This window comes from Heterodontus francisci, chromosome 7 (genome assembly GCF_036365525.1).
Source record: "Heterodontus francisci isolate sHetFra1 chromosome 7, sHetFra1.hap1, whole genome shotgun sequence".
Taxonomy (NCBI): Eukaryota; Metazoa; Chordata; class Chondrichthyes; order Heterodontiformes; family Heterodontidae; genus Heterodontus; species Heterodontus francisci.
In genome coordinates, this window is record NC_090377.1 from 52044311 (window position 1) to 52070223 (window position 25913).

The 25913-nt window shown below is 41.8% G+C and overlaps 1 protein-coding gene across 1 annotated transcript in view; it reads left to right on the forward strand.

Moving 5' to 3' along the window:
- The window catches only part of lrp2a (low density lipoprotein receptor-related protein 2a), a 418190-nt gene that overhangs the window by 316324 nt on the left and 75953 nt on the right, over window positions 1-25913 (forward strand). Inside the window, exons 54-58 of the mRNA XM_068035173.1 lie at window positions 4702-4876; window positions 5739-5935; window positions 7550-7795; window positions 8439-8567; window positions 23043-23162. Coding sequence (XP_067891274.1) covers window positions 4702-4876; window positions 5739-5935; window positions 7550-7795; window positions 8439-8567; window positions 23043-23162 — 867 coding nt within the window. The remainder of the gene's footprint in view (window positions 1-4701; window positions 4877-5738; window positions 5936-7549; window positions 7796-8438; window positions 8568-23042; window positions 23163-25913) is intronic.

A 25913-nucleotide genomic window follows, 5' to 3' on the forward strand; every position in this document is an offset into this window, starting at 1 on the left:
CTCATACTCCAATCCCTTTATAACGAAGGCTAACATACTATTTGCTTTCCTAATTGCTTGCTGCGTCTGCATGTTAACTTTCTGTGATTGATGCACAGTGTCACCCAGACCTCTCCGAATATCAACATTTCCAGTCTCTCACTATTTAAAAAAAAAATCAGCTTTTTTATTTTTCCTACCAAAGGGGATAATTTCATATTCCTCCTCATATATTCTATCTGCCGTGTTCTAACTTGACTTGCCTAAATCCTTTTGCAGCCTCTTTGTGTCCTCCTTATAGCCTACCTTCCTACCTAACTTTATATTGTCAGTAAACTTGGATACACTACACCTAATCCGCTTGTCTAAGTCATTGATATAAATTATAACTACCTGAGGCCCAAGCATTGACCTTTGTGGTACTCCACTAATTCCAGTCGGCCAACTTGAAAATGATCTGTTTATTCCTGCTCTCGGTTTTCTGTACATTAACCAATCCTCAATCCATGCTAATCACAGAATGGTTACAGTGCAGAAGGAGGCCATTCGGCCCATCGTGTCCACATTGGCTCTCTGAAAGAGCAATTCCCTCAGTTCCATTCCCCTGCCTTCTCCCTGTAACCCTGCACATTCTTCCGTTTCAGATAACAGTCTAAATCCCTTCTGAATGCTTCACTTGAACCTGCCTCCACCACTTTCTCAGGCAGCGTATTCCAGAACTTAAATACTTGCTGTGTGAAAAAGTTTTTCCTCATGTCACTTTTGCTACTCTTACCAAATACTTTAAATCTGTTCTTGATCCTTTCACAAGTGGGAACAGTTTCTCTCTATCGACTGTCCAGACCCTTTATGATTTTGAATACCTTTATCAAATCGCCTCTCAGACTTCTCCAAGGAAAACAGTCCCAACTTCTCCAATCTATCTTCATAAGTGAAATTCCTCATCCCTGGAAGCATTCTCGTGAATCTTTTCTTCTTTGGCCTCCTTGTCTCGAGAGACAATGGGTAAGCGCCTGGAGGTGGTCAGTGGTTTGTGAAGCAGCGCCTGGAGTGGCTATAAAGGCCAATTCTAGAGTGACAGACTCTTCCACAGGTGCTGCAGATAAAATTGGTTGTCGGGGCTGTTACACAGTTGGCTCTCCCCTTGCGCTTCTGTCTTTTTTCCTGCCAACTGCTAAGTCTCTTCGACTCGCCACGCTTTAGCCCCGCTTTTATGGCTGCCCGCCATCTCTGGCGATCACTGGCAACTGACTCCCACGACTTGTGATCAATGTCACACGACTTCATGTCGCATTTGCAGACATCTTTAAAGCGGAGACATGGACGGTCGGTGGGACATGGACGGACCAGTGACGAGCTTGCTGTTCAATGTGTCCTTGGGGATCCTGCCATCTTCCATGCGGCTCATATGGCAAAGCCATCTCAAGCGCCGCTGGCTTAGTAGGGTGTATATGCTGGGGATGTTGGCTGCCTCGAGAGGACTTCTGTGTTGGAGATACGGTCCTGCCACCTGATGCCAAGGATTCTCCGGAGGCAGCAAAGATGGAATGAATTGAGACATCGCTCTTGGCTGACACACGTTGTCCAGGCCTCGCTGCCGTAGAGCTAGGTACTGAGGACACAGGCTTGATACACTCAGACGGAGTTTTGTGTTCCGTGTCAGTGTGCCATTTTCCCACACTCTCTTGGCCAGTCTGGACATAGCAGTGGAAGCCTTTCCCATTCGCTTGTTGATTTCTGCATCGAGAGACCGGTTACTGGTGATAGTTGAGCCTAGGTAAGTGAACTCTTGAACCACTTCCAGAGCGTGGTCGCCGATATCGATGGATGGAGCATTTCTGACGTCCTGTCCCATGATATTCGTTTTCTTGAGGCTGATGGTTAGGCCAAATTCGTTGCAGGCAGCCGCAATCCTGTCAATGAGTCTCTGCAGACACTCTTCAGTGTGAGATGTTAATGCAGCATCGTCAGCAAAGAGGAGTTCCCTGATGAGGACTTTCCGTACTTTGGTCTTCGCTCTTAGACAGGCAAGGTTGAACAACCTGCCACCTGATCTTGTGTGGATGAAAATTCCTTCTTTTGAAGACATGAACGCATGTGAGAGCAGCAGGGAGAAGAAGATCCCAAACAGTGTAGGTGCGAGGACACAGCCCTGTTTCACGCCACTCAGGATAGGAAAGGGGTCTGATGAGGCGCCGCTATGCTGAATTGTGCCTTTCATATTGTCATGGAATGAGTTGATGATACTTAGTAGCTTTGGTGGACATCCGATCTTTTCTAGTAGTCTGAAGAGCCCACGTCTGCTGACGAGGTCAAAGGCTTTGGTGAGATCAGTGAAAGCAACGTAGAGAGGCACCTATTGCTCGCGGCATTTCTCTCCCATGCCCTCACGTCTCTCCTAAAGTGCGGCTCCCAGAACTGGACGCAATATTCCAGCTGAGGCCGAACTACTGTCTCGTACAAGTTCAACATAACTTCTTTGCTCTGTACTCTATGCCCTTAATAATAAAGCCCAAGATACTGTATGCTTTATTAACTGCTCTCTCAACCTGTTCTGCCACCTTCAATGACTTATGCACATGTACACCCAGGTCCCTCTGCTCCTGCACCCCCTTTAGAATTGTACCCTTTATTTTATATTGTCTCTTCATGTTCTTCCTATCAAAATGAATCACTTCACATTTCTGTTCATTGAACTTCATATGCCACCTATCTGCCCATTCCACCAACTTGTCTATGTCCTTTTGAAGTTCTACACTATCCTCCTCAGTTCACAATGCTTCCAAGTTTTGTATCATCTGCAAACTTTGAAATTGTGCCCTCTATACCAAGGTCTAGTTCATTAATATATATCAGGAAAAGCAGGGGTCCCAACACTGATCCCTGTGGAACTCCACTACAAACCTTCCTCCAGCCCGAGAAACATCCATTAACCACTACTCTGTTTCCTGTCACTCAGCCAATTTCATATACATGTCTCTACTGTCCCTTTTCTTCCATGAGTTACAAGTTTGCTCACAAGTCTGTTATGTGGCACTGTATCAAATGTCTTTTGAAAGTCCATGTACACCACATCAATAGCCCTCATCAACCCTCTCTGTTACCTCCTCAAAAAACTCCAGCAAGTTAGTTAAACATGATTTTCCCTTAAGAAATCCATCCTGGCTTTCCTTAATTAACTCACATTTGTCCATGTGACGTTGATTTTGTCCCGAATTATTTTTTCTAGAAGTTTTCCCACCACCAAAGTTAAACTAACTGGCCGTTAGTTGCTGGGCTTATCTTTACACCCTTTTTTGAACAAAGGTGTAACGTTTTGAATTCTTCAGTCCTCTGGCACCATCCCCGAGACGAAGGAAGACTGAAAAATTATGGCCAGTGCCTCTGCGATTTTCACCCTCACTTCCCTCAGTATTGTTGGATGCATCTCATCTGGTCCTGGTGTTTTATCCACTTTAAGTACAGACAGCCTATCTAATACTTCCTCTTTATCAATTTTAAACCCCTCTAGTGTCTGACTTACTTCCTTTTTCAACCTTGCCTGGGTTGCATCTTCTTCCTTGGTAAAGACAGAGGCAAGGTATTCATTTAATACCTCAGCTATGCCCTCTGCCTCCATGTGTAAATCCCCATTCTGGTCCCTAATTGGCCCCACTCCTCCTTTTACCACCTTTTTACTATTTATATGCCTGTAGAAAACTTTGGGATTTTCTTTAATGCTAGCTGCCAGTCTCTTTTCATGCTCTATCTTTGCTTCTCTTATTTGCTTTTTCACTTCCCCTCTGGACCTTCTATATTCAGCCTTGTTCTCAGTAGTATTTTCTACCTGGCATCTGTCATAAGCACACTTTTTCTTCTTTATCTTAATCTCTATCTCTTCTGTCATCCAGGGAGCTCTGCATTTGTTTGCCCTACTTTTCCCCTTCAAGGGAACATACCTTGACTGTGCCCAAACTATCTCTTTTTTTGAAGGTAGCCCATTGTTCATCTAGTGGTTTTCCTGCCAACTTTTGACTCCAATTTATTAGCCCTGGCTCCATTCTTACACCATTGAAGTTGGCCTTCCCCCAGTTAATTATTCTTACCCTGGATTGTTCTTTGTCCTTTTCCTTAGTGAGCCTAAACCTTATGATACAATGATCACTATCCCCTAAATGCTCTCCTACTAAACTTGATTCATTTGGCCCACCTCATTCCCAAGAACCAGGTCTAGCAGTACCTCCTTTTTCATTGGACTAGCAACATACTGCTGTTGAAAATTTTCCTGAACTCTTGCCCCTCACTGCCCTTTACACTACTGTTATCCCACTCTATGTTTGGATAATTAAAGTCCCCCATTATAACTACCCTATAATTTTTGCACCTCTCTGTAATTTCTTCCACTCCCAATCACAAGAATCACATCTTGTTAAGCCCATTCCCTTCTTGTAGCACGATCAAGCAAAGTGAGAGTCCACAGCAAACATAGGAGACATGAATCACAATAATAGAACTCTGAAAGAAAAACTGAAAATCTGTATTTTTAATCTTAAAAAAGCTACATTTGGAATGTGCTCAAGGCTTAGAGTTATGGAAGCTATTCATGTTTACTCTTGATTTATTATGCAGCCTTGCACTACAGTTCCATCAATTGTTTATTCGCTATACAATGCTGCTTCCTATTAAGTGCCTTGAAATATATTCCTATACTAACAGTTGCTTTTATACCCCTCCTGTTTTCAGTAAACAATCCCTGTGATACAAATAATGGTGGCTGCTCCCATCTGTGTCTGATAGCAGAAGGTGGCCAAGGCAAGACATGTGAATGCCCGGATAACTTTCGGATGCAGTCTGGCAGCATCACTCACTGTATCCCCAGGTGCACAAGTACACAGTACAGATGTCTAGACAATGAAAGGTACAATAATTGATATTGCATTCTTATTGATTTTTTACATCTTAAGCTCCTATTTAATTATGATTATGTTTCCAGCATTTTCTGCTTGTGTTTCAGATTTCCTACTTTTACCCTTTTTTTTGCTTTTTAATTATGATTCTATTTTAATGCAAGGGTAACTACAGTTACTGTTACTGTGTCAAGCAAGCAAAGCTGATTGTTTCAAACAGTACAGCAGGATGGATTATTGGGAAAGGGGATGTTTTGAGAGTGAATGGCAATAAAGCCAAACTCAGCTTTCATTTGGTTCTTGTACTATTTGCTTAAGACTCTGATGATATGTACATTAATTTGATGAGATTCTCATCCCAGGGGTATAGGAAAATCACCTGTTGACTACAGAATCCTTTTCTGAGTCATACTATGGTATGTTATTTTATTTTATTCAGTAAAATACTCCTATACTCCTGCAGTATGTGAATATCTTTTTAGCAATCCCACCTAATGTATTTCTGAGAAAGAAATAAAGGATGTTAACAGCTTACCTGTTTTCAATTAGTTTACAAATCATATCTAAGCTTGTAACAGAACAGATGTGTACTGTAGAAGCTTTGTATGCTAGCAGTGCATATTGGGAATTCAGATGCAAAGGTTAGTGAGCACGGTAGAATTTTCTATCCATTCATTTATGCACACAGGTCCAAAAGGCTCTGGAGCAGAAGCAGAAATTTACAAAATCTACCTTTATATGTTATTCTTCTAATATTCTTATTCTGTGAAGCTATATTGCAAACAGAATAGTTTTTTTTTTATCACAGCACATATGTTGAATGTATTATGCACACATGTAAAGTCTATAATTTTGTTGTTTTCCTTGTCACAGGTGTATTCCGATCTGGTGGAAATGTGATGGACAAAGAGATTGCAGGGATGGATCAGATGAACCTGCCACCTGCCCAACCCGCTACTGTAGAATTGGACAGTTTCAGTGCAGTGATGGTAACTGCACCAGCTCCAGCTTCTTGTGTAATGGTTATCAGGATTGTGCAGATGGATCTGATGAAGACATTGTGCTTTGTAGTAAGTATTTCTTATTGTTAATTGAACATCGTAGATATTATCAAAGTGTCAGCATAGCTTCTAGGCTGGCAGCTTTTAATGAACTCCTGTCCTTCTTAATACTATATGTGGCCATCTATTGCTATATTTTGTCCCTTCTACTTCAATCTCCTCTCCACTGCTTAAGAACCCATGCCCCTATTAGTTGTTGCATTTTAGTCCAAACTAAAGGTTCAAGCTACAAACTTAAAGCTACCTAAAAGGAGCACATTGCCGTGGAATTTATTATTCCCAGTTCTTGGGTTTCACTCCCACTGCTGATTCTTCCTCTTCTGTAATATTGGATCCACCAGTGTGCATGTTCACACTGAGGCCACGAATCATTTCCACTGGACTCTCGGATCAACCTCTGCAAGCTCTTGGTTGACTCTCCACACCTCCTTCACTTTCAGTTTTCACTCTAGCAGTGCACCCACTGGTACTCTGCCCCTCAAACAGCTTTTTGACGCACTCATCTTGATAAGTCTCTACATCTGAACATTGGTTTATTGAAGCTCCAAGCTGACTACACTGTATCTACAAAGCAACTTCATTGCACCACAGGATCTCAGTCTTTAACTTTGGACTCTCTTTTATTGTCTCCTCTCTGTCCTCCGTTTACAAGCATGATTCTGCCAAATCACAGTCATGCTTATGCAACCTAAATTCCTTCTGTGCCAATTCGTGTGCACATTTGGGTGTTGGTCCAGACACAAGCCCATTACTTCTATTTTTTTCTTCTTTTGACCCTCCTTGGGTCCTTGTCTCATGCCTCCTCACCTTCCTGTCACCAAATCATGCCACCTTTTATTTTTCTCTTTGCGGGTACTTTGTTCCCCTGCTCCCTGTCCCTATGACAATCCATCACTCTGCTTTCTCATCCTCCTGCCACAGTTCCAGTGTTAAAACCCCTTGGATAGGCTGACAGCTATTATTGCATTCTCCAAAGGACTCATTGAAGGACTGTCACTGCCTAATTATGAGCAACAACCCCAAATACCCCAACCTCCTCCCTCACTGATTATCCCGCACAGCAAACCTTTTGGGTGCTAATTTTGCCAACTTCCTCCTTTATTTCCCATTCACCCCTCCCGCTGCTGCCCCCTTAGACTCTTATCAGTAAATCAACTGTCATCAGGCCTCTCCATATTCCCTGCAGAATGTCCATTTTCCTGTTCTGGCCCCAGAAGGATACCTTGGGGCTACCAGCCGTAGGCTTCCCACACCCTCTCCCAACAATCAAGGACTTATTGACCCCCCCCCCCCCCAATCCATTGTTACCTTGCTGGGAACCGTTGCTGTGGGACTCCGGCAGGAACTTGACCTCTTACCAATTTTAACTCCCACCTATTAGCAGTGATATCATTCCACCTGGCTTCACACGAGGGTCAGAGTCCAAACATAGAAATGAGATTCGGGAGTTAAAAAGCTCCTGGGCTTTATGTTTTGGGGGGCTGATGGGCTCACTTGCTACTTCGGCCCCTGCACCTCCAATTCCTGCCTTAAATAAAAATCACCCTCCTGTATCAGATACATTATTGAATTGAAATAAAACTATATCCATAAATCCATTCATACTTCATATTTGTTTTATAGCCAATCATCAGTGTGAGAGCTACCAGTGGCAGTGTGCCAACAAGCGCTGTATTCCTGAAGCCTGGCAGTGCGATGGGGAGAACGACTGCACAGATAACTCTGATGAAGATCCTGCTCACTGTGCTTCTAGAACCTGTCATCCAGGCCAATTTAAATGTAATAATGGCCACTGCATCCCACAGTCCTGGAAATGTGATGTGGATGATGATTGTGGAGATTACTCTGATGAGCCTTATGAGGAATGCCGTGAGTATATATGAAGGAAAACATTGCTGAAAGCAATTGGGGTTTAACATTTAATTTTTTCTTTATAAAATATATTACCTATGCCTTCACCCCTAATTTATTCCCTTTCTATCTGTAGCCATAATCCTTTGACAGGCGGCTGTGATCAGCGAACTTCCCCAGGGGAAGGGTGTAGGTGGACTGGTATGAATGCTGCTCTGGGTCCCACAAAAACCTTCGAATTAAAAAGAGAAACTTACCAGGTCTTGGAAAGGCCTGCAACAGTTCCTTTAAGAACAGCTGGTTAGATTTCTCAATGCCTGGTACCACTGGGTAGAAATGCAGTGCTGGCTTCATCCATTTGTACCTTAAAGTTAGGGAATTACGTATATCAGCAGGGCCTGACTAACATATTAGAATTAGGCTGCCACTGGAAATAGACAGGCACTAAACTGACTGTGCAAAAACTCCCCGGAAAATGGCAGTAGGCAGAAATGGAGCAGGAATGGGATGGTAATTGTACCCCTGTGATTTTTGGGGCACCAGATTCCTATTCCCACCAGGTGGAGTGAGTTAAAATTAACTCAGTAATCATTCACAAGATGGTAGCACATGATCAATGAGTTGTAATAACATTTCTCATGCCGACGCTTTCTTATTTCAGATGGAGCTGACTACTCCTGTGATAATCACACTGAGTTTTCCTGTAAAACAAACTATCGTTGTATTCCTAAGTGGGCTGTATGCAATGGCTATGATGACTGTCGGGACAACAGTGATGAGCAAAACTGTGGTATGTAAGGAAAAATGGGGACATTTGTAACATATCACTTCAAAACCCTTCAATTAATTATTTTGGAGCGCTATGACTGGTGACAGCATTTCTTTACCAACAACATCTGGCAAGCATCAGTTGGATGAAAGGCCATTTAATCTGTTATTGGTGGTATTGGTTTGAGAGAAATATTGGCAGGTTTGCCTGCTTTTTTTCAAATAGTGAATAGGAAAATAAGACCGCAATTTAACATCTGACATTTGGCATCTGCAGCAGTCTCTCAGCTTTGCATTGGAGCTTAGATTGTGTTTGAAAGTGGCCCGAGAACCCTTGACGTACAATCCAACATGAACACGAGAATTGTGCATGCTGATATCATCTTCTGCAACTGGCAGACATTCTGGGATGAGGTTCTCGAATTAGCTGTCAATCCTGGGCACCCACCATATAAAACATACCAGACTGTGTCCAGGACGGGGAGGAGGAGAGCTGTTGGAGTGTCCACCAGAAAAAGTTGTAACTTTCTCCCTATGGTTTGCACTTTAAAAAGTTAATATTGCTGAGAATAGAGACATGTTCTCGAAGCTTTTCGTCCTGCACTGATCAGGACAATCCGCAAGAATAACCAATGTAAGGGAAAGCAACAACTTATACTGCATGAGAAGAGAGTGCTGATTGGTTGGCAAGTGAACTCTGATTGGTAGAGGCATTGCCATGAAGAATGCACGAGTTTATGGTGACTGACAGTTAACTGCCAAGCTTTATTTGAAATTTAAACCAGGCAGCTTGACTTTGATTGGTCAAGTCATTGCCCTGAGGAATGAACCAGCGAATGGCTGTCACTTATTTTGTTCAGCTGAAATAGGCGCAATGTTTGTACATATTCTTTCTGTCTGCAAAGAATAGGGCTCTGTGTATTAATATATGTAGCTTCCAGTACCTAAGAACATAAGAACTAGGAGCAGGAGTAGGCAATTCAGCCCCTCGAGCCTGCTTCGCCATTCAATACGATCGTGGCTGATCTCATCTCGGCCTCAACTCCACTTTCCTACCCATTCTCCATAACCCTTCAACCCATTACCAATTAAATTTACTCAATGTCCCGACATCCATCGCACTCTGGGGTAGTGAATTTCACAGACTCACAACCCTTTTAGAGAAGTAATTTCTCCTCATCTCTGTTTTAAATCTGCTACCTCTTATCCTAAAACTATGACCTCTTGTTATAGATTGCTCCACCAGAGGAAACATCCTCTCGACATCTACTTTGTCAATCCCCTTATTCATCTTATATAACTCAATCAGATCTCCTCTCATTCTTCTAAACTCTAGAGTTGAGGCCTAAACTGCTTAATCCTGCTTCATAAGACAAACCCCTCATCTCTGGAATCAATCCAGTGAACCTCCTCTGAACAGCCTCCCATGCAACTACATCCCTCCTCAAGTAAGGGGATCAAAACTGTACGCAATACTCCAGGTGCAGTCTCACTAAAGCCTTGTACATTTGCAGCAACACTTACCTACTTTTATACTCTATTCCTTTAGCAATAAATAGTAAAATTCCATTTGCCTTCCTTACTGCTGCGCCTGCATACTAGTTTTTTGCGATTCATGCACGAGGACACCCGGATCCCTCTGCACCGAAGCACTCTGAAGTTTCTCTCCATTTAGATAATAATTTGCCTTTCTATTCTTCCACCAAAATGGATAACCTCACACTTATCCACGTTAAACTCCATCTGCCAAATTTTGGCCCATTCACCTAACCTATCCATATCCATTTGTAAATTTCTTATTTCTTTATTGCAACTTACTATCCCACCTATTTTAGTGTCATCTGCAAATTTTGCTATAGTACCTTCTATCCCTGCATCTAAGTTATTAATATAGATTGTAAGTAGTTGGGGCCTGAGAACCGAACCCTGTGGCACCCCACTAGTTACATCTTGCCAACCAGAAAAGGACCCATTTATCCGGACTCTCTGTTTTCTGTTGGTTAGCCAATCCTCTATCCAAGCTAATAAATTGCCCCTAACCTCATGTGATCTTGCCTTGTGAATTAACCTTTTGTGCAGCATCTTATCAAATGCCTTCTGGGAGTCCAGATATATTACATCTACAGGATCCCCATTATCCACTTTGCTTATTACATCTTCAAAGAACTCTAGCGGATTAATCAAACGCAATTTACCCTTCATAAAACCATGCTGACTCTAATGGATTGCGTTTTGACTTTCTAAATGTCCTGTTATTACTTCCTTAATAATGGATTCTAACAATTTCCCAATGACAGATGTTAAACTAACAGGTCTATGGTTTCCTATTGTCTGCTTTCCTCCCTTTTTGAATAAGGGCATTATACTGGCATTTTTCCAATCCACTGGAACCTTTCCCGCATTCAGGGAATTTTGGAATATTATAACGAATGGATCCACTATCTCCACTGCCACTTCCGTTAAGACCCTAGGATGTAGGCCATCAGGCCCTGGGGACTTGTCCGCCTTCAATCCCAGTAGCTTGCTCAGTACTTTTTCTCTAGTGATGATGATTGTTCTAAGTTCCTCCCTTTCTATAACCTCTGTATTACCTGTTACTATTGGGATGGTACTGGTGTCCTCCACCATGAAAACTGAGGAAAAATACTAATTTAGAGTCTCTGCCATTTCTGTGTTCCCGATTATTAACGCCCCAGTCACATCCTCCAAGGGACCAACATTCACTTTAGCTACTCTCTTTCCCTTTATATACTTATAGAAGCTTTTGCTATCCATGTTTATATTTTGCACTAGTTTTCTTTCATAATTTACCTTTGCTCTTTATATTACTTTTTTAGTAACCCTTTGTTGATCTTTAAAAGTTTCCCAGTCTTCCAGCCTGCCACTGGCTTTTGCAATATGGTACGCCTTAGTTTTTGTCTTTATGTTATCCTTAACTTCCTTGCTTAACCATAGATATTTTTTCCCCCTCTTACAATCTTTCTTCCTCTCTGGAATATATTTTAGTTGGGAGGAATTGAATATCTCCTTACAAATCTGCCACTACTCATCAACTGTCCTACCATTTAGTCTTCCTGCCCATTCCACTAGGGCCAAATCTGTCCTCGTGCCTATGCAATTAGCTTTGTTTAACTCCAGAATGCTAGTGTGGGACTCCAGTTTTTCGCCTTCAAACTGAATTTGAAATTCTAGCATGCAATGATCACTCTTCCCAAGAGGATGCTTAACTCCAGGTGGCGGTGCAGTGGTTAGCACTGCAGCCTCACAGCTCCAGCGACCCGGATTCAGTTCTGAGTACTGCCTGTGCGGAGTTTGCAAGTTCTCCCTGTGACCGCGTGGGTTTCCGCCGGGTGCTCCGGTTTCCTCCCACAGCCAAAGACTTGCAGGGTGATAGGTAAATTGGCCATTGTAAATTGCCCCTAGTGTAGTTAGGTAGTAGGGGAAGGTGGGGATGTGGTAGGGAATGTAGGATTAGTATAAATGGGTGGTTGTTGGTCGGCACAGACTCGGTGGGCCGAAGGGCCTGTTTCAGTGCTGTATCTCTAAATATAAAAAATATATGAGATCATTAATTAATCCCACCTCAATACATAATACCAAATCTAGAATAGCCTGCTCCTTGGTTGGTTCCACAACATATTGCTCCAAAAAACAATCTCTAATACATTCAATGAACTCTCCCTCAAGGCTACCCTTGCCAATTTGATTCATTCAGTCTATATGCATATTAAAATCACCCATGATTATTGCTGTACCTTTCTTACGAGCCCCCAGTATTTCCTGGTTTATACTGTGCCCCACTGCAGAACTACTGTTTGGGGACCTATAGATTACTCCCACCAGGGACTTCTTTCCCTTGCTATTCCTTTTTTCTACCCAGACTGATTCTATGTCTTGATCTCCAGTGCCTATATAATGTCTCACTACAGCACTGATCTCTTCCTTTACTCACAAAGCTACACCACCTCCTTTTCATTCCTGCCTATCCTTCCGAAATACTGAGTATCCTTGGATATTCAATTCCCAAACCTGGTTTCCCTGCAACCACGTCTCAGAAATTGCCACTAAATCATACCCTTTCATCTCTATTTGCGCTGTTAACTCATTAATTTTATTCTGAATGCTTCGTGCATTCAGATACAAAGCTTTTAAGTTTGTTCTATTATAAATTTTCCTACTCTTGTACGATTCCTTGGTGCAATATGACGTTCACACGTTCTGTCCCTACCTTTTATTTTCTGGTAACAATCAGCCTCATCCCTAACCTGCACTCCTACCTTCTCCTTTAACTGTGACTTCCTAATTTTCCATGCAACTGACCCCTCCCCCCCCCACTATTTAGTTTAAAGCCCTAACTACAGCCCAAGTTATGCGATTTGCCAGGACTCTGGTCCCAGCATGAATCAGGTGAAGCCCGTCCCATCTGAACAGCTCCCTCCTTCCCCAGTACAGGTGCCAATGGTCCCATGAATTTGAACCCATTTCTCCCACACCAATCTTTGAGCCACACAAATGCGCCACACTGCGAGTCCTACTGACAATCTTAAATTGGTTAACTGTCAGTCACCATAAACTGGTGCATTCTCCATGGCAATGCCTCTACCAATCAGAGTTCACTTGCCAACCAATCAGCACTCTCTTCTCATGCAGTATAAGTTGTTGTTTTCCCTTACATTGGTTATTCTTGCAGATTGTCCTGATGAGTGCAAGATGAAAAGCTTCAACGGCAAGTCTCTATTTTCAGCAATAATCAAGTTCTGTACTACTAAAAAGAAAATTTACATTTATTCTGGAGGTCCCACGAAATAGTTTAAATTTTCACTGAACACAATGACCCAGAATTTACAATGAGAATAACGATGAGACTATTAGTGCTCACAATTGCAATGAAGAAATCTGAAGGCAATTTCTGGAGTATGCACATGTGCACTTAAACATGAGATAGACATGAGCAGGCCAAATATAGCCTGCTTATCCACAGGACACACTGTTGCAGTCCTTGGCAATAGACTCAACATTGAAATGAGTGTGATGACAAGTGTAATTTCCCACTAGTTCCCACTGAAGGCAGTTGAAAAAGTTAGGACTGGTACATTCAGGAGTAAGTGAGTTTTTAAATATGTAATATGTGATAATTACTGTTGAACAACCTCTCTGGCACTTAAAAATTAATTTTATCAGTGTGGAGTCTCATTCCTTCAGAAGAAAAGTAGTGTTGGTGATTTTTAAAACAAAGTAGTTTAAACCTTGTCTATCTGGTTCTTTGATCTCGCTCTCTCCCTTAATCGCATCGGTATTTTCCAATCTTTTTTTCACTTTCTGTACATTTAAATCTAATTTATATTTCCTACTTTATACTTCCTGGTTTGGACTTTGAGTGGATGCTGCGTGTCTTAACAAGGACTGCTCACAGATGCCGCATATCCCCTCAAGAGGGGATAGACACTGCAGCAAGCGAAATCTCCATTGAGAAGCTTTCAGAAAGTCTGTGGGCACCTGTTCAGCGAGATGAATGGCAAGTGCCATACTTTGCCTGATACTAGCAAAATCTGAGCCACTGTATGTGTTTTTCTGATTTATTTTAAAGCATCTGGCAAAGATTTTAATGCATTTACAAGTGCAGGATAAGACAATGCTACTGTACGTTGGAACTCCAATTTACAGCGCCGAGACTTGGTGGGATGCAATTTGGGCCTTTAAGTTCCTGACCCTGTGTGGGAGGTTCTGAATATCTTCCTGGGATAGAGAAGAAAAGAAATGGGAAAGATCATTCCCAACTGGGCTCCTTCAGGATGAAAGTGGAACATTGTGATAATCTGGAGACAGATTGCTCATTCTTTTCATAGAATCATAGAAGTAATAGAAAGTTTACGGCACAGAAAGAGGCTCATCATGTCTGTGCTGGCCGAAAAAATGAGCCAACCAGTCTAATCCCACCTTCCAGCATTTGGTCCGTAGCCCTACAGATTACGGCACTTCAGGTGCATATCCAGATACCTTTTAAATGAGTTGAGGGTTTCTGTGTCTACTACCCTTCCAGGCAGTGAGTCCCAGAACCCCCCACCCTCTGGGTGAAAATTTTGTTCCTCATCTCCCCTCTAATCTTTCTACCAATAACTTTAAATCTATGCCCCCTTGTCACTGACCTCTATGCTAGGGTAAATAGGCCCTTCACATCCACTCTATCCAGGCTCCTCACAATTTTGTACATTTCAATCAGATCTGCCCTCAGCCTTCTCTGTTCCAAGGAGAACAACCCCAGCCTATCCAATCTTTTCTCACATCTGCATTTTGCCAGTCCTGGCAACATCCTCGTAAATCTCCTCTGTACCCTCTCTCGTGCAATTACATCCTTTCTGTAATGTGGTGACCAGAACTGCACACAGTACTCAAGTTGTGGTTTAATCAATGATTTATACAGTTCCAGCATAACCTCCCTGCTCTTATATTCTATACCTTGGCTAATAAAGGAAAGGATTCCATAAGCCGTCTTCACCACCTTATTGATCTGTCCTGCTACCCAGGAATCTGTGGGCATTCACTCCAAGGTCCCTCACTTCCTGCACACCTCTCAGTATTCTCCCATTAATACTTTGTATTCCTTTGCCTTATTTGACCTCCCTAAATGCATCACCTCACACTTCTCCGGGTTGAATTCCATTTGCCACTTTTCTACCTACCATTAATAATCCTTACTAATGTTAATAAACCTTATTAATACTTGTAAATTTTATTAATGCTTAATAAACCTTATTGGTAGTAATAAACATTACCATAAAAAAGCTAAGACACACCAGTTTATTTCATGGTTTAGATAACTAGGAAATACCAGCCCATCACCCTCTTGCTTCTCTGTGATGTCATACCTTGAATTTTCTTTCTGAACGCTGGCAGACTGGCGATAGCAACAGCAGTGGCAGTGAGCCCCGCTCCGCTCTCGCTGTTTCCTGCTCTCTCAGCGAACTCTCTCTGTCTCTCTCTGGGCTCTTTATGGCCCGCTCCTCTCCCGCTGTTTCCTGCTCTCTCTCTCTCTCTCTCTCTCTCTTTCTCCTGGCTCTTCATGCCCCGCTCCTTTTGCTGTTTCCTGCTATCTCAGTGAACTCTTGCTTGCTGTCTCTCTCTCTCTGGGCTCTTTATGGCCTGTCCCTCTCCCGCTGTTTCCTGCTCTCTCGGTGAACTCTCTTTTTCTCTCTCTCTCTCTCTCCTGGCTCTTTATGCCCTGCTCTTCCAGTCTCACTGTTTCCTGCCCTCTCAGTGAACTCTCGCTCTCTCTCTCTCTGGGCTCATTATGGCCCGCTTCTCTCTGCTTTTTCCCACTCTCTCAGTTAGTTCATTCAGCCTTCCAGTTTTTATCATCTGTATGTTTCTAGCTAGTTCATTTTCCTCCATTACTTCAATAGTTCATTCAATACTTGGAACTTTGCCATTCTGGAATGAAAATTCGGAATTCCAGTAGAATATCTAGAGAATTAGGGCAATTGTTCTATATTTTGTAGTGATTTGAACCTACCTGCTAGTTTGAAAAGTGTTTGTGGTGGTATTATTGACTCATATGTATGTCACTGGATAGCTTTTATAGCAGAATTTGTTCCTCATCTGCACTGAGTGCTGCTTTGAGTGCACAGAGTATAAAGTGGGATTTGGTGAGTGAGGGAGTTCAGTGAGGGGGTGCTCCTTTCTTCTTTTTCTACCTTTTTTCAGCCTCCAGTAGCTGGGTCTTACTTCGGTACAGGGGAAGAAGCTGATTGGTGAGTAAATGGTAAGTTATTCTACCTATTCTAATTGTAATAAATCATTTTTAAAGTTACGGTATGGCACGTCAGCTCAGCCAAGTGGAATGTATATCCTGCAGTAGGTGGGAAGTCATGGACGCACCATGTGACTTGACAAACGCATCTGCAGGAAATGTCACCAGCTGCAGAAGCTTGAGCTCTGGGTTTCAGAACTCGAGCGGTAGCTGGAGTCACTGTTGTGCATCCGGGAGGTAGGTTAGGAGCATGCAGGCAGAGAGGAAATGGGTGACCGCCAAGCACTCTAAGAGAACCAGGCAGGCAGTGCTGGAGTCCCCTGAGTTTATCTTGCTTGCTACTTGGTTCTCCATTTTGAATACTGGTGAGGTTGATGGTTCCTCAGGGGAGTGCAGCCAGAGCAAAGCCCATGGCACCATGGGTGGCTCAGCTGCACAGGCGGGCAGGATGAAGAGTGGAAGAGCAATGGTGATGGGGGAATTCGATAGTCAGGGGATCAGACAGGTGTTTCTGCGGCAGTAAACGTGACTCCAGGATGGTGTGTTGCCTCCCTGGTGCCAGGGTCAAGGATGTCAGGGAATGGCTGCAGGACATCCTTCTGTGGGAGGGTGAACAGCCAGAGGTCGTCGTCCACATTGGTACCAATGACATAGGTAGGAAGAGGGATGAGCTCCTGAAAGCAGATTTTAGGGAGTTAGAAAGGAAATTAAAAATCAGTGATCTCAGGATTACTCCCAGTGCCATGTGCTTGTAAGCATAGGAATAGGAGGATTGATCATTTGAACACGTGGCTGGAGAATTGGTATAGGAGGGAGGACATTAAATTTCTGAGGCATTGGGACCAGTTTCTGGGTCAGGTGGGACCTGTACAAGATGGACGGGCTACACCTTAACAGGACTGGGTCTAATCTCCTTACAGGGAGATTTGCTAGTGCTGTTGGGGAGGGTTTAAACTAGCTTGTCAGGGGGATGGGACCCTGAGGGGTAGCTCAAATTGGAAGGAAGTAAAGTTGGTAACAGGAATTTAGAAAAGTAGCAAGTGAAATTAGAAGGCAGGTGAAACAAAGGTGAGTATCAACTAGGCTTAGAATGCAAAATAATGTCAAAAATACAAGGTTAAGGCCATTCTACCTGAATGCATGCAACATTCACAACAAGGTAGATGATTTAAAAGCACAATAGAGGTAAATGGGTATGATCTAATTGCCGCTACAGAAATGTGGCTATAGGGTGACAAAGATTGAGAACTGAATATGCAAGGATATTCGACATTTAGGAAGGACAGGCAAAAAGAAAAAGGAGGTGGTGTTGTGCTGATGATAAGGGATGGGATCAGTACATTAGTAAGGGAGGATCTCAGATCGGAAGAACAAAATGTGGAATCCTGGGCGAGCTAAACAACAGTGAAGGGCAGCAAACATTAGTAGGAGTTGTTTATGGGCCACCAAACAGTAATGGTAGTGTGGGGCATGGTATTAATCAGAAGAGTAGAAAAGCATGTCACATGGGTAAAACAGTAATCATGGGCGACTTCAATCTGCATATAGACTGGATAAACCTAATGAGCACTAATGCTGTGGAGGATGAGTTTCTGGAGTGTATTATGATGGATTTCTAGAACAGTATGTTGAGGAACAGGCTATTTTTGATCTAGTTTTATGTAATGGGAAAGGGTTAATTAAGAATCTTGTTGTAAAATAACCTTTAGGGATGAGTTCCCATAATATGACAGAATTTTACATGATGTTTGAAAGTGAGGTAGTTCATTCTGAAGCCAGGGTGTTAAATTTGAACAAAGGAAATTATGAAGGGATGAGGGGCAAATTGGCTGAGGTGGATTGGGAAAATACATTAAAAGGTATGACAGTATAAAGCCAATTGTCATGTAGGCCCCCACCTGCCAAGATAGAGGCACACATTATTTCGCCACATGAACATTAAAACTTAAAATTGTTGCTGGGAAGAAAAGAGGGCCTATCACAAAGAATTGCCAGGCCCTTCGCTGGAAAGATTTTTTTTGCACACTGGCAGACAGTGTTGGAACAAAGGACCCAGTCCCTGCTTCTCCAATATACAGACGACCTGGTGAGGCCAGTTTAGTCACATGATTAGCTATCTGTTTGAATTTGAAAGTGCCTCAGAAAGCTCTTTTCTGCTGGACTGAGAACACCTCTCTTCTGTCTGCTCTCATCTCGTTCTCACCAGCTTCGTAAACCATTGAAGACATCTGAACCCCAAGAGAGAAAAGTCTTCTACAGTGAACAAGGTTTAAGAGGAATACTGTGCCCCGATGAAAAGCAAGACTACCTACAATTGAGTTCGAAGCACAGTAAAAGCCTCTCTTAAGAGATTGCCTTAAACCTCTCCATTTTATTTTTCTTCTCTTTTCTGTCCCTATTTGCATGTGCGTATCGCCTATGCACGCTAACGTGGGGCGTGGTGGGTATCTGTAGGCGTTAACCAAATTAGAGTTTAAGTTTTAATAAGTTACACTTTTCTTCTTTAAACCTAAGAAAGCCTGTTTATGCTCATTTCTTTGCCTTATAATTGAAAAGTGATGAACAAGGATTCACCAAGGTGGAGCTCAAAACACAGTGTGTTTAAAAATTAAACCCTGTTACAATAAGACCAGGTGAAGACAATAAAAGACCCCTAGACACTTTTCGCACCTGGTGGTAACACAATGGATAGTCTTTAAAGAATTATTACATAGTTTACAGCAACTATACGTTCCTTCAAGGCACAAAAACACAAAAAGAAAAGCCAATAAACTGTGGCTAACAAAGGAAGTTTAGGATTGTATAAGATTAAAAGAAAAGGCCTATAATGGTGCCAGCAATAGTAGTAAACCTGAGGATTGGGAGGATTTTAGAATACAGCAAAGAAGGACCAAGAAACTGATAAAGAAAGGGAAAATAGAATATGAATGTAAACTAGCAAAAAACATAAAAACGGAGTTTTTTACATACCTTCTATAGGTATGTAAAAAAGAAACATTTGGCTAAGAGAAAATAAATATACTGGCATGGATTAAAGATTAGTTAACATGCAGAAAAACAGAGTAGGAATAAATGGGTCATTCCGCATTGTCAGGCTGTGACTAGTGGGATACCACAAGGATCAGTACCTGGGCCCCAGCTGTTCACAATATATATCAATGATTTGGATGTGGGGATCAAATATTTCCAAATTCGTGGATGACTCAAAACTAGATGGGTATGTGTGTTGTGAGGAAGATGCAAAGCGGCCTCAAGGGGATTTGAACAGACTTGGTGAGTGGGCAAGAACATGGCAAATGGAATATAATGTGGAAAAATGTGAGTTTATCTATTTTGGTAGGAGGAATAGATGTGCAGAGTATTTCTTAAATGGTAAGAAATTAGAAAGTGTGCATGTGCAAAGGGACCTGGGTGTCCTCATCAACAAGTCACTGAAAGCTAACATGCAGGTGCAGCAAACAGTTAGGAAGGCTAATGTTATGTTAGCCTTTATTGCAATAGGATTTGAGTACAGGAGTAGCAAAGTCTTGCTTCAAGTATAGAACCTTGGTTAAACTGCACCTGGGGTACTGTATGCTGTTTTGGTCCCCTTACCTTAGGAAGGATATTATTGCCATAGAGGGAGTGCAATGAAGGTTCACCAGACTTGTTCTCGGGATGGCGGGACTATCCCATGATGAGAAATTGGGGAAACTGGGCCTGTATTCTCTAGCATTTCAAAGAATGAGAGGTGATCTCATTGAAACCTATAAAATACTTAAAGGGATAGACAGGGTAGATGCAGGTAAGATGTTTCCCCTGTTTGGGAGTCTCGAACCAGGGGACACAATTTCAAAATAAAGGGGAAGCCACTTAGGACCGAGATGAGGAGCAATTTCTTTCCTCAGAGGGTTGTGAATCATTGGAATTCTCTATCACAGAGGGCTGTGGAAGCTCATGCATTGAGTATGTTTAAAGCAGCGATTGACAGATTTTTAAATACCAATGACATCAAGGGATATGGGGATAGTGTGGGAAAAAGGCATTGAAGTGGTTGATCAGCCATGATCGTATTGAATGCTGGAGCAGGCTCGAGGGGCTGGATGGCCTACCCCTGCTCCTATATTCCTATCTTCCTACATTCCTAATTAGTTTTTTCCGCTGAGCAGATGGAACAGCTCAATGTATATAATTCCCTTAATTTTGTTCTTCATCTGAAGCATTAACTACCAGTCACCATGGAGATTATGAAGTGTAGTGTTGAGCTTCATCTTGTGGCTTCTGTGAGTGATTCAGTCCTAGAACTTGGACTTCTGGTGATTATGGGCAACTAATAGCAGGCCTGTTGGGTCCTTAAATTTAGTCTATTAATGATTCACAAGACTGCTTAGCCTTTGCCTGCGGTGCAAAGAAGCAACGTTGTTCCATACAGCCACAAAGTACAACTTCACATTGTAAAATACCAGTATAAATCTGTTCGATCATAAACTTTTATTGCTAAGAATAGTAGGGGTCTAGAATCTGCTTTATGCATTACATATAGGACCTGTGATGGGACCATGGATTGCAATATAATCAAGTTTAACACACTTGGAATACTCCTTTTCTGCCACAAGAGGAAGCTCTAACACAAAATAAAATTGTCTTATACATTTTTACATTCGGACTCTTGATTGGATGATACTAAATTCTGATCATGTCTTGCTATATGTAGCAAAAACATTTTTTTTAGAGTCCCTTTAGTCCTGTAAGCAAATTCACAGGCTTGTTAGGTGTTAACTCTGTACCAAGATTCTTAAGTCCTATTATAGTCGCAGCAGGTGCTGATAACCACCAGGACTTTGCTGATGTAAACCAAGAATTTCAAACATATATGACCATTACAAACCGCATAGAACGTAATTGCTTATGAGTAATTGAAGGTCAGGTCAGTTGTTGAATGTCATTTGAATTTCTTTGTTCCCTGTCACAGATCCTATATGTATAAAATATGTGTATATATGTAAAATGCATACTTATAATGGAGTAGATTTTCTGCATCCAGCACAATTGACAATCTTGGCACAAATTGTGCTCAAAATTGTGTTAGTTTTCAGAAGTCATTTTCTTGCTCAGGTTTCCACTCAAACTTATTTGCATACTGCCGAACATAATATTTTCCATGATCCTGTGCAATCGGGCAGCTTTTCAGAACTTTTTAAAAAATTGCATTAAATATATTCCTTGATACATTTAAGAGTGGTATCTAGGTGTAGTTTTATTAACGCAACTGAAAATGAGTTTATCACAAAAACAGCATTTTTAATCGGGGTGCCTAGTCCTCACCTATGAGTAACCTGATTTTAAATAACTGAAAATGACTTTTAAAAGCTATACTGAAGCAATTACTAGTTTCATTAGTGATCAGAGCTTAGTTTCTTAGTAAATTATGTTTTTTTTAATATTTAAAAGCTTTTAAAAGTTACCTCATGATTGTTCTTGCACCTAAAACAAAAAACAGCAAAATTTCAAGAACTTCCTTGAAGGCCCACAAACGCAATTAGCGGAAACTTGCCATGTTCATTAATTCAATCTGGGGATGTGGTCAGTTTTGTGGGCAGGGCCAGCTTCAAACGCTATGTTTTTAAACCAGTGCAAAATATTGCTGAAACTCGATTTGTGTGGATATAATTTGCGCTTGAGAGTAATCAATCTTTTGCGCTGGTTTAGCCAATCTTGAGCAAATTGCACTGAAATAAACAGCGCAACTTAATGGAAACCCCGGGCAATTTGTACCCAGATTACCGATTGCAGCCAAAGTGGAAACTCTACCCCATTATATATGTGCATTTTATATATGCACACACATTTTATATATAAAACACACTGTTACGATTGAGGCGGGAGGTGTGCACTGTTTGTTCTAGCTCCACTTCTCCATGGGTCACAACATATATTTAAATTTTTTCCCACTTACTGATACGGTCAATCATAGACTCTATTTTTAAACCAGAATAAAACACACCAACCAGGTTTCTTTAATAAACAACAACATTAAAGTTTATTATAAAACACGTCATAACCAGTAACGAAGTTAAGCATAAACACACAGATTGACATATTAAAGTTCCACTTTTACCTTAGCCGCTCATATTCAAACACAAATATACACCGGTTAACCGGAAAAATAAAGGGATTTTTGTTTTTGGAGCTCTATTGCAGACAAAAAATACTTGGGCTGAACACTTCCTCATTCTCGAAGAAACAGCAGATAAGATATGTTGTGTTCCAAAACTGGCATACAGTCCAGCCTCCAAGTACATGTAGGTGGGTCAGTGGGATCTTTTAGAACAGTTCTTTTCAGGCGCCGTTCAGAATTAATTTTGCAGGCTTTTCTTTAAAGACAGGAGATGAGATGAGTTGGCACAGTGGACTTCTCAGAGTCTTTTAGAGAGATGCTGGAAATCTGAGTTGGGTTGTGGGTCTTTTCTCCTTCCTTGGGAATTCTCTTCTCTCCTTGGAAATTCTCTCCCTTTTCATAGAGTTCAACTCCAACTCAAAACTATTCAAAAGCAAAACTGACAACATGAGGTCAACCTTTTAACCTCCATCAATCTTGATCTGTCACTTGTTTGTAAACAACTTCTGCAGGTGTCCAAAGTTCAAATATATATATATAAAAAAAATTCTATATATATGTGTGTGTGTGTGTGTGTGTGTATACGTGTGTGTGTACAACAGCCCACTGTAATTGAGCCCTAAAATTTTTAATTTCTGTATTTATTTTTACAGAGGATCTTACTTGCAATCCAGTGGGTGATTTCCGTTGTGATAATCATCGATGTATCCCACTCCGCTGGAAGTGTGATGGAGAAAATGACTGTGGAGACGATTCTGATGAGCATGACTGCAGTATGTAATAGCATCTGATACGTAGATTACATAGAATATATAGCACAGAAACAGAGCATTTGGCCCAACCAGTCTAAGCAGCATTTATGCTCCATTCGAATCTCTGCCCATCCTTCCTCATCTAACTCTATCAGCACAATCCTCTACTCCCTTCGCCCTCATATGCTTATCTAGCCTTCCCTAAAATGAATCTATACTATTTGACTCAACTATTCCCTGTGGTGGCATTCCACATTCTCACCACCCTCTGGGTAGAGAAGTATCTTCTGAATTCCCCGTTTGATTTCTTGGTGACTATCTTATATGGATGGACTCTAGTTTTGCTTTTCCTACAAGTGGAAATACTCTTGTCTACTTTATCAAATCTTTCATAATTTTAAAGATCTCTATTATCTCCTTTAGTAGGGATTCCATTGTTTTCCACTACTGATGTTAAGCTGCCTGGTCTATAGTTCTCTGGATACAATACAAATTGATTCCATTCAGTTCTTCCAATTTTCTTAATGTTCTTTTGGTCTGTTTATTTACCAACCACTGACAAGTTGTGATGCTTTGAGGTAATCAGTAGTTTGCTGTAAATGCTTTCTGATTCTGTGGTATGTGCTGTAATTGTACAGTGACCAACGTGGCCAACTCTCCTGATGTGATTTTATCTTTACAAAGTAGCAATCAACCATGTACCTGTGTGCTGAATTTCAAAAGTAGCAGTGTGGTAAGTTACCTGAGAGAAATAGGAAGAACATGACTGATTACTGGCACAGCATAGAGTAAGTTCACCATGCAGATGGAAATTTAAAATTACTCAATATGGAAAGGTGTCAAGTAAGCAGTGTATCCTTTAGTTTTCTTGCAGTGATTGATAAAATGCTTCTGCTACTGTGAAAATAACATATAACATCAATGCAGAAAATAATTTAAGCTAGGTTAGCTAGATAGCTGGTCCGTTGATCCAAACTGCATGTGAACCTGAATCCAGCATTGGATTTATACAGCTTATATAATCATCAGGGTCCATTAGTATTTTCTAACTTCCACAGTGGTATGTTTTGTTTGATACAGTGCCATACAACAGACTTGTAGCTCATGGAATAAAAGGGACGGTAGCAACATGGATATGAAAATGGCTGAGTGACAGGAAACAGAGAATAGTGGTTAATGGATGCTTCTTGGGCTGGAGGAAGGTTTGTAGTGGAGTTCCCTAGGGATCAGTGTTGGGACCCTTGCTTTTCCTGATATTTATTAATGATCTAGACCTTGGTGTACAGGGCACAATTTCAAAGTTTGTAGATGATCCGAAACTTGGAAGTATTGTGAACTGAGGAGGATAGTGTAGAACTTCAAAAGGACATAGACAAGTTGGTGGAATGGGCAGATAGGTGGCATATGAAGTTCAATGAAAATAAATGTGAGGTGATTCATTTTGGTCGGAAGAACATGGAGAGACAATATAGAATGAAGGGCACAATTCTAAAGGGAGTGCAGGAGCAGAGTGACTTGGGTGTATATGTGCATAAGTCATTAAAGGTGGCAGGACAGGTTGAGAGAGCAGTTAATAAAGCATACAGTATCCTGGGTGTTATTAATAGAGGCATAGAATACAAGAGCAAGAAAGTTATATTGAACTTGTATAAGATACTAAAATAAAAGCAAAATACTGCGGATGCTGGAAATCTGAAATAAAAACAAAAAATGCTGGAACCACTCAGCAGGTCTGGCAGCATCTGTGGAAAGAGAAGCAGAGTTAACGTTTCGGGTCAGTGACCCTTCATCGGAACAGATGAAGATGTCCGATGAAGGGTCACTGACCCGAAACGTTAACTCTGCTTCTCTTTCCACAGATGCTGCCAGACCTGCTGAGTGGTTCCAGCATTTCTTGTTTTATTATTATTATTATTATTGTATAAGATACTAGTTCGGCCTCAGCTGGAGTATTGTGTCTAATTCTGGGTGCCACACTTTAGGAGAGACGTGAGGGCATTGGAGAGAGTACAGAAGAGATTCACGAAAATGGTTCCAGGGATGAGGAATTTCAGTTATGAAGATAGATTGGAAAAGTTGGGACTGTTTTCCTTGGAGAAGAGAAGGCTGAGAGGTGATTTGATAGCGGTATTCAAAATCATGTGGGGTCTGGAAAGAGTAGATAGAAATAAACTGTTCCCACTCATGAAAGGATCAAGAACGAGAGGGCACAGATTTAAATTGTTTGGTAAGAGAAGCAAAAGTGACATGAGGAAAAACTTTTTCACGCAGCGAGTAGTTAAGTTCTGGAATGCGCTGCCTGAGAACGTGGTGGAGGCAGGTTCAATTGAAGCACAAGTCAGGAGTGTGATGGTATACTCTCCACTTGCCTGGAATGGGTGCAGCTCCAACAACACTCAAGAAGCTCGACAACCATCCAGAACAAAGCAGCCTGCTTGATTGGCACACCATCCACAAACATTCACTCCCTCCACCACCGACACACAGTGGCAGCAGTGTGTACCATCTACAAGATGCACTGCAGCAACGCACCAAGGCTCCTTAGACAGCACCTTCTAAGCCCGCGACCTCCACCACCTCGAAGGACAAGAGCAGCAGATGCATGGGAACATCACCACCTGCAAGTTCCCCTCCAAGTCACACACCATCCTGACTTGGAACTATATCGCCGTTCCTTCACTGTCGCTGGGTCAAAATCCTGGAACTCCCTTCCTAACAGCACTGTGGGCGTACCTGCCTCACAATGATTGCAGCGGTTCAAGAAGGCAGCTC